At 46.1% G+C, this 9,883-nt stretch overlaps 1 protein-coding gene across 1 annotated transcript in view; it reads right to left on the reverse strand.

Moving 5' to 3' along the window:
• Positions 1-8,000, reverse strand: part of creg2 (cellular repressor of E1A-stimulated genes 2) — a 46,778-nt gene extending 38,778 nt beyond the window's left edge. Inside the window, exon 1 of the mRNA XM_043691711.1 lies at positions 7,366-8,000. Within this exon, the coding sequence (XP_043547646.1) occupies positions 7,366-7,809 (444 nt within the window). The 5' untranslated portion in view covers positions 7,810-8,000. The remainder of the gene's footprint in view (positions 1-7,365) is intronic.
• Between the last annotated feature and the right edge of the window lie 1,883 nt (positions 8,001-9,883).

Here is a 9,883-nt window from a genome sequence, read left to right on the forward strand (position 1 = left end):
TCGATATCTCTATTTCCATTTCTGGGGATAGGCTGGCCACCAATATCCATGACAAATCCACTGACTCTCAGTTGCCTTGATGACACATCCTCACACCCTGCTTCCAATAAAGACTCTACTCCATTCTCCCAGTTCCTCAGTTTTCGTCGCCTCTGTTCTGATGATGCCTACTTCGACGGGCAGCCTCCAAAATGCCCACCTTCTTCCTCAACCAAGCACCACTATTGACAGGGCCCTCAGTCAGGTCCAACCCACCTCCTGCACTTCGGCCCTCAACCCTTCACTTCCCTCCTGCAACAGTGATATGGACCCCCTTGTCTTCACCTAGCATCCCACCAGCATCCACACCCAGAGGATCATTAACCACCATTTCTGTCACCTCCAGCAAGATGCCACCACCAGACACATATTCCTCTCTCCTCCCTTGTCAGCCGTCCTCAGGGACTGTTCCCTCTGGGACACCCTGGTCCACTCTTACTTCAATCCCAACACCCCTCCACAGCCCCATGGCACCTTCCCGTGCAACCACAGAAGATGTAATGCCTGTCTGTTTACTTTCTCCCTCCTCAGCACCCATGGGCCCAAACATCATTTTCCCAATGATTTCTATTTTTATTCTGGACTAAGTACCCTTGCTTGCTCTTGTGCTCCTCCATGTGGCCAGATATGAAACATAATAAGAGGCCTGGCAGATCTTTATTTCAATCCAGCAGTTAGTAAAACATGGGGCGGCTCAAAACAGGATAGTGTCTGAAAATAACATTTGAAACATTTACCAGTTACAAACTGTATTAAAAGAAAAACAACTAGGATAAGTATCAATAAAAATTCAGATATATACTCATTTCCAAAACATTATTAGATTTTCCTCTGCATTGGTTACAAACCTGTTATTCATTTTGATTTATTAAACATCAAATCTTCCATCAAACTGTAGCCAGTTATCTGGTTAACAATTCACTTTCTTTTAGAGAAATTACAATCAGAGTGCACTATCGTAAATTCTACCCAATTTTTTTCTTGGACTTATAAGGAATGTTTAGTCAAATTCCGAACACAATGACCTAAATCCCCTGGTCTACAGATAGTGAGACACCAGATGCATTTCCAGAGACATGAGATGAGCTGCACAGTTGTCTCGACGGACCAATTTCACAGGAGTTGCCCAGGAAATGTAAATTCCAATTCGGGACCATGAGTTCGTGTGAGAGATTTGGGAGCGAACTGACTTACTTACCAGAATAGTTATCCAGGAAAGACACATTAAAACCATGTCTAACACTTGAGGAACTATATAAGTGACCCACTAACCCTGAATCCCACTGATTATCCCACCAGCGGCACGGTGGCACAGTGGTTAGCACTGCTGCCTCACAGCGCCAGAGACCCAGGTTCAATTCCCGCCTCAGACGACTGACTGTGTGGAGTTTGCACATTCTCCCCGTGTCTGCGTGGGTTTCCTCCAGGTGCTCCTGTTTCCTCCCACAGTCCAAAGATGTGCAGGTCAGGTGAATTGGCCATGCTAAATTGCCCGTAGTGTTAGGTAAGGGGTAGATGTAGGGGTATGGGTGGGTTGCGCTTCGGCGGGGCGGTGTGGACTTGTTGGGCCGAAGGGCCTGTTTCCACACTGTAAGTAATCTAATCAGCATTACTCCTGGCTATCCTGACTTGTCAAACATCCCATTGCTCCCTCACTTCCATCTTTCCTAAACCCTCTGGCCTCTTTCTAATCCATCTCTCCCTCTGCTTCCTGGCTTTCCCAGCTTTCTGTCAATCACCTGACTCTCCAACTACCCTTAAGGACCCTCATAACCCCACCTAATTCCCTACTAGATCCAGACCCCAAACTCCTGACTTCCCCCTCACCATCCTGAGGCTCTGGCCTCTGTTCTGACTCCCTGCAGTTCTCAGACCTCCCACTGCTTCTCCTGAGTCTCTGACATCCCCCCTGACCGGCCTACAACCTTCACTCTGCTCCAAAAAGAAATCCCCTAACCCAAACTCCCCATCCTACCACTCCACTAGTTGGCACCCTAGTTCACTCACTTTCACTAACCCATTGAAAAGCTGTTTGAGTGTCCCAAAGGGCTTCACTGCATTAATGAATGAATGAAGACTTACCAATAAAAAAAGAGGTATAGCTCATTCCTCTTCCCCCGCTCCACATTTCTGAAGAGATCAAGTATTCAATCCTGGCCAGAAATGTGGAGCTCCATTCTTGGGGAAAATAATAGGAGCTCAATAGCAATCTGCCCTCGAATGCTACTCCTCAGTAGATCCCAAACTCCAGGCCCAAATAGAGGAGAGGCCTCTTACTCAACTAAAGCTGATGTGCATCAAGGTGCTGAGGAGGTGCCAATGGGGCTTAACCCAGAATTTACAAGGTCGTTTAAAAATCTGATTGGTGGCGTTTGCCAGATGCCCAGATTGCTCCATGATTCTGATGGGATCAGATAGCCAGAGTCATGAGGCTTAGATTATTTGCTTTGTGCTTACTTTGGCCTTTTCAAAGGTTTACTTCAGAGGGTTTCAGGAATGATGAAAAACTAACCTGATTCTAAATCAGTTGGAGTGTCAAGGCAGTACAGCATCTACAGCAATGTTAACTCTGTACCCAGTCTCCATATTACCATCCTCCCCGGGGATAATGTTAACCCTGCACCCAGTCCCTGTGATCCCTCCCATCCTGGGATAATGTTGACCCTGTACCCAGTCCCTGCATTCTCACCCCTCTCCCAGGATATTGTTGACCCTGTACCCAGTCCCTGCGATCCCTCCCACCCCGGGATATTGTTGACCTTGTACCCAGTCCCTGCATTCTCACCCCTCTCCCAGGATATTGTTGACCCTGTACCCAGTCCCTACATTCCCTCCCCTCTTCCAGGATATTGTTAACCCTGTCCCATAAGAACAAAGGAACATGAGTTGACCATTCCGTCCCTCCAGCCTGTCCTGCCATCCAATGAGATCATGATTGGTTTGTGGCCTAACTCCATATACCTACCTTCAGCCCATATCCCTTAATACCTCTGCTTCCTGATTTCTCTTCTGAACAGTTTGGCGCTAATTCTCAGACTGTGCCCCATGGTTTTAGAATCCCTAGTTAATGGAAATAGTTTATCTTTGTCTACGCTGTCTTTTCCTGATAATACCTTGAAGATTTCAATCAAATCATCCCTTAATGTTCTAACTTAATCTTCACTGGTTTACAGTGTCACTGGGTGAGGTTGTGGAGTTTCAGAGGTGACATTTCACATTTGAAAGAGTGTACATCAGCGACCAGAAGACAGACTTTCAGTATCATGACACAAAAAGGGCACGTGGCATCACTGAAGAGCTCAAGAACTGTACCATTTCAGGAATCCCTCAGTAGCTGGCTGCAGAAGAGGCAAACACTCCAGCATAAAATGAAAAGTGGACAGTTTAAATAGCATTTAGCCTTGGTTGCGCTCTCTTTGACACTGACAACAGATCTGGACCAATGCATGGGTGGCACGGTGGCTCGGTGGTTAGCATGCTGCCTTGCAGCACCAGAGTCCCAGGTTCGATTCCAGCCTTGGGCAACTGTCTGTGTGGAGTTTGCACATTCTCCCTGTGTCTGTGTGGGTTTGCTCTGGGTGCTCTGGTTTCCTCCCACAGTCCAAAGATGTGCAGGTCAGATGAATTGGCCATGCTATTGCCCATAGTGTTAGGTACATTAGTCAGAAGGAAATGGGTCTGCGTGGGTTACTCTTTGGAGGGTCAGTATGGACTTGTTAGGCTGAAAGGCCTGTTTCCACACTGTAGGGAATCTATTCATAATCAGTACTCAGGCCTCTGCTGGCACTCCACCACACTCAGGTACTGGGTTCCAACAGAGTGTACAATACCTAGCAGTGAGACACCACGTCTTGAAGGACTTTTAACAGGAATGGTCATTGTAACCACTCTTTTATTGGCTAACAATTTAGGGATGTGATCCAAGGTAGGCAGGAATCGTACCAATCAGAGTTACATTTTGAGCAAAATCTTTGGAAGGAAAGAGTTGAACTCCTTAACACTGCCTCAGATGGATGGGAACACAGCAAAATTAGTATTTGTACCCAATGGAAAAGGACATGCACTCAGTGATAGCTGGGACATGCAATTTCCCTGGGCCAACCTGTTTTTAGTATAGATGCTGGAAAGCTGAATGAGCCAGTGATGAGTGTACAACAGTTACTTTAGGGAGTGAGAAGTGCACTGTATTCATGTGCCCAGTAAGAAAAGGAGAGAATGGTGTGGCCTGTCCTAAACCTGATCTTTCTGCAGTACATTTCCCTGCAGCTTGGGGAGAGAGACGGACAGAGAAAGAGAGAGAGAGAGAGAGAGAGAGAAAGAGAAAGAACTGGCACCAATGACTGTTGCGACTGTGTCCAGGTGGCACAAGAAATATTTCTGGCAGATTTGTTGCCATAGACACCAACAACCTGTGACTACAGATCTCAGTTTCACGAGTGAGTGTTTGTGGAACAGGTCTGTGAAATGGTAGCAGCATCTGCAGTGATAGAAACATGGTTTGCAACTGGAGTTTGGCAGAGCAGCAAAAAAGATTGACAGAGGACAGGCGCAGAATGACCCTGAGTCAGTGGGCAAGGGGAACCCAGCATGACGTTTGCCAGCAGCAGCCATTTTCTTAAAAATTGTTCATACGGCATTGGTATTATGGGTGACTTCAATCTGCATATAGAATCATCGAATCCCTATAGCTTGGAAGCAGGCCATTCAGCCCATCAAGTCCACACTGACCCTCCGAACAGCATCTCACTCGGAACCATTCCCACACCCCTCACACCTTCTCCCTGCATTTCCCACGGCCAATCCACCCAGCTTGCACACCCCTGGGATACTATGAGAAACTCAGCATGGCTGATCCACTGAACCTATGCATCTTTGAATTGTGGGAGGAAACTGGAGCACACCCACATAGACATAGGGAGAATGTGCAAATTCCGCATAGTCAGCCAAGGGCAGAATCAAACCCAGATCCCTGGCACTGTGAGGCAGCAGCACTAACCACTGAGACACTGTGCCTCCCCAAGAAGGGAAGGAGTGCCATGCACTGGCTAGGACTCGAACCCAGGCCTCCCACATGGTGGGAGAGAATTCCACCACTGAACCACCAACGCAAGCAACTGCTGCTGCTGCCTGGATTCCAACCGGGGAACCATTCGCGTGTGTAGCAAACGTGATAACCACGACACTACAGAAAGACAATGCATGTAGACTGGGTGAATAAAGCCAACAGAACATTATATAGAAAAATGTGAGGTTATCCACTTTGGTAGAAGAAACAGATGTGCAGAGTACTTTTTAAGTGGTAAGATGTTTGACAGTGTAAATATACAAAAGGACCTAGAGGTCACTTCTGAATTAGGATCCCTACAATGTGGAAACAGGCCCTTCGGCCCAACAAGTCTATACCCACCCGCCGAAGAGAATCCAACCTAAACCCATTCCCCATTACTCTACATTTACCCCTGACTAATGTACCTAAACTACACATCTATGAATGGTAAGGGCAATTTAGCATGGCCAGTTCACCTAACCTGCACATCTTTGGATTGTGGCAGGAAATCGGAACACCTGGAGGAAACTCACGCAGACACAAAGAGAATATGCAAACTCCATGTAGACAGCTGCCCAAGGTTGGAATCGAACCCAGGTCCCTGGGGCTATGAGACAGCAGTGCTAACCACTGAGCCACCGTGCTGCCCCAGTTTCAAGTATATTTTACATTGGGCCAGTTGGCACTGACAGTAAAGGGACTGGAGCATGGCACACATCATAATCAGAGATTCCTGAATTTCACACAGCCTGACTACGTGGAGCATGGGGGTCATCAACGTACAGAATTTTAGAAATTTGTAGGATGGAAGGAGGCCATTCAGCCCCTTGAGTCCACAACAACTGAAACGAAGCCATCCAGCCTTATCCCAATTTCCAGTTCTTGGTCCATAATCTTATAAATCACAGGTATTTCTAGTGTATTTCCAAATACTTTGAGGGCTTCTCCACCAGCCTTTCAGGCAGTGCCGCCTTCATCACCATCCTCAATATTCCCCTCAACCAAACCTCCTGCTTGTGAATATAATTACATGCCTTCTGGTTATGGACCCACCGTCCAAGGGATTGGGTCTTCCAATACACTCCATTTAGACCTCTCAATTTTAGACCCTTCAGTTAGTTCTACCCACAGCCTCCTCTGTTCTAAAGAAAAATATCTTATCCAATTTAGCCTATCCAATTTTTCCTTATAATGAAAACACAGACAACATGCTTATAAATCTCCTCTTGTACTTTCTCCAGCGCAATCGTCACATCTTTCCTGAAAGAGAAAGAGAGAGGAGGACCGAGAGACAGTCACCAGCACCTAAAACAGCGTGAGGCTGATAATCCCAAAGAACGTATGCGAGTGGTGAGACCAGTTTCCTAAGTAGCATGAGAGAGAGCAGGGACAGCAGATTCCTAAACAGAACGAGAGAGAGCAGGGACAGCATATTTTTGAACAATGTGTGAAAGCAAGGACAGCAACTTCACAAAGAGGGGACTTGTGTAAGAAGGGCAGCAGCAGCAGGAGATATAAACCAATGGCAGAGAATCCCTTCACCCTGTTTCTACCTCTCAGAATTGAAGTGTGGAGTCACAGGAAAACAATTTGGTGATTGTTGGATATTTCTCCCGTGACTCGTTTGAGTGGTTTAAAGCAGGAGGCATTATTGCAGCTAAAGTGTAAAGAAATTCACTTTAAAAATATTTTATATCCACATTAATTTACTAGATAGAAAGGAAATGGCTGGGCAGGTGGTGTGTTGCCACTGGAGTATAAGGGATCTGTCAATGCTTCGAGGTATCTGTTAACTTCATCCTTAGCTCTCTTAAATTATTCAAGGAATACAAATGTTGTCTTTTTTTTGTTTCTACATGTAGCACTTTACATAGCTTGCATTAAATTTAATTTGCCACTGTTCTGTCCACTTAACATACATTAAACCCCTTGAAATTTCTCCAATCCCTTCCAATTGCTCTTCCTAAATTTGGTACTGTGCAAATTTAATAGTGTTGCATTGTGTTTCTGACTCCAGATATATTGTGTGCGTTTTGAAACACTAGCAGTCGTAGCATTTGGCGCCTGGGACATACTATCCAGTATAGCAACCCTCTGCTCTAGCACTAACATAACTCCTCTAATGAGTGCTTCCCGAGAGGGAACATTACTGCAAAGTTATTACACTAATTCCTGGTACAGGTAGTCACTGCTCTGCCTAGCACATGTCACTCTGGAACCTATGCATTCAGGGTAAAAGCTGCCCCCATATTAAAGGTGCAAAGATGTAGCTGCTGTACCTTATCCAGGGTGGAGAGGGTAGCCAAAAAGCCCCAGTTGCTGGAGTGGACCATGGAGCGGGCGGTGCGCGCTTTTTCCCGCTGGGGCTGCTCGGTGGCAACCTGCTCCGGCCCCTTCGCACTCAGCCCTTCCCTGCGGTAAGAAAACATCCTGGAGGGGAAGCTGAGGACCTCTTTAGGACTGGGGAGCTCGGCCCTGGAGTTCCCATCCTGCTCCTGGTAGACAGCGGCGGGGTAGGAGGCTTTCCAGATGCTGCTGCTGCTCTCGAACAGGCGGTTGGGCATCACGTCCACCTCGACCTCCTCGTCCACCTCGGCGGACACTGCTTCCTCCTGGTTGGTGACCGCCCAGGACACAGAGTTGACGATCACATACCCGCGGCTGCAATGCACTAGGTAACCCAGCAGGAAGGCAAGGGAGGAGAGCGACAGCAGCATTGCCATGGCTCACCCCCCCTCAGCAAAGCAGATCAGCTCACTCACCAAGGCGCCTGGATGTTTGCATGTAAACAGTCTTTCAACAAAACAGTCTGAAGAACACAGCCTGCACTGACATTCAAAGCAGCACCATCTGCTGGCAAGGCCAAACCTTCTTCCACTCTGGGTATCTTTCAATCCATGAACAGTATCCGAGCTTCCAAACCGGTCAGTTTCGAATAAAAGGGGAAAGCATTGTTTGGGAAAACTACCTGGTAAACCTGTCCCCCTGTTATATTTTCGATTTCCGATCTTGACATAAAACAATTCATTTTGCATCAAAATTACTCACCGTCTTGTAAAATTGCAGGTTTCTGCAAAGGAAATGGAGGCAAGGGCACTTCTTTCACAAACGGGGATACATTCCCCCTAATATTTAATATTTGCAAATATATTGGAGGACGGGGAAAAAATTTCTGGCTGTAACAAGCTGCTCCTTTTTTGAGGTGTTGGAGGTGATTTCCTCGAATTCCAGGAGCAGCAATTACTATTATATATGCTGTTGCCTTGTTTGGAACTTTGGTGAAAAAAAAAGTCAAAACAACAGCACTTTCAAAAGGGAGAGGAACAGACAAAAGCAGCACATGGTTACATCAGTGCAGGAGAGAGAAAGAAACCCACATTGCTAACTGACACAGAGGTGAACCTACGCAATTACTGCCTTTGCTGGTTGAATTCATGTATCACTGGACATCAGAGTGTGTCTGGGAAAATTAACAAACAGTGAAATTCACAACTAATCTTAAAGGAACCTGTTTGGGAGAGGTCACAGCACAGAAACAGATGTTAATATTTTTAAGTGTGGCCTTACAGAAAGTCTGCAGTAGTGTATAGAGTGGGTTCTTTCTTGATTATATGTTTTGTTAAAAATATAAGCCATAAATATTAAGTTAGCCTGGAGCAATGTTTTGTAGAGGAACAAAATGGTGCTATTTTCTGGGCCTGTAGATTGGAAGAAGCAAAAATAGCCTTTAGTAGAGTGATATGCTCTTTTTGTTAGATGTGGGAGTTGAGGGAGAGTTTATGGGTTACTGATGATTATATCTGCAATAAATGCTGTTGGTTGCAAATCCTATCAGATTGAATGGATCAATTGGAGAGAGAGTTAGAGGCAATGAGGAATTTACAAGAGCAAGGGGATGTGATGGTTGGCAATTATAGGAAGGGAGAAAAGTTGCAGATACAATCACGTAGATGGGTTAACTGCAGGAAAGGTAAGAGAGGTAGGCAGGTAATGCATGGAATCTTCTGTGGCAATCCCCATTTCAAACAGGTATGCTGTTTTGGAAAATGTAAGTGGTGATGGACTCTCAGGGGAACATAGCACAAACAGCAAAGTTTCTGGTATCAAGACTGGCTCTAATGCAATAAGGAGTACATTGAGTTCCAAGAGATCATTTAGGGGACTCTCTAGCCTGAGGCACAGACTGACGTTTCTGTGGCCAGCGGAGAAAAATCAGAATGGTATGTTGTCTTCATTGCGCTAGGATCAAGGATGTCTCAGAGAGGGTGCAGAATGTTCTCAAGGGGGAAAGGGACCAGCAGGAGGTCATTGTCCACATTGGAACCAATGACATAGGAAGGGAAAAGGATAAGATTTTGAAGGGAGATTATAGAGAGTTAGGCAGGAATTTAAAAAGGAGGTCCTCGAGAGTAGTAATATCTGGATTACTCCCGGTGCTACGAGCTAGTAGGGGCAAGAATTGAAGGATAGAGCAGATGAATGCATGGCTGAGGAGCTTGTGTACGGGAGAAGGTTTCACATTTTTGGATCATTGGAATCTCTTTTGGGGTAGAAGTGACCTGTACAAGAAGGACAGATTGCACCTGAATTGGAAGAGGACAAATATACTGGCAGGGAGATTTGCCAGAGCTGCTTGGGAGGATTTAAACTAGTAAGGTGGGGGGTGGGTGGGTGGCTGGTTAGTAAAGTTAGATTTCATGGAATACAGGGAGAACCAACCATTTGGATACAGAACTGGCTCAAAGGTAGAGACAGAGGGTGGTGGTGGAGGGTTATTTTTCACACTGGAGGCCTGTG

This window comes from Chiloscyllium plagiosum, chromosome 6 (genome assembly GCF_004010195.1).
Source record: "Chiloscyllium plagiosum isolate BGI_BamShark_2017 chromosome 6, ASM401019v2, whole genome shotgun sequence".
Classification (NCBI taxonomy): Eukaryota; Metazoa; Chordata; class Chondrichthyes; order Orectolobiformes; family Hemiscylliidae; genus Chiloscyllium; species Chiloscyllium plagiosum.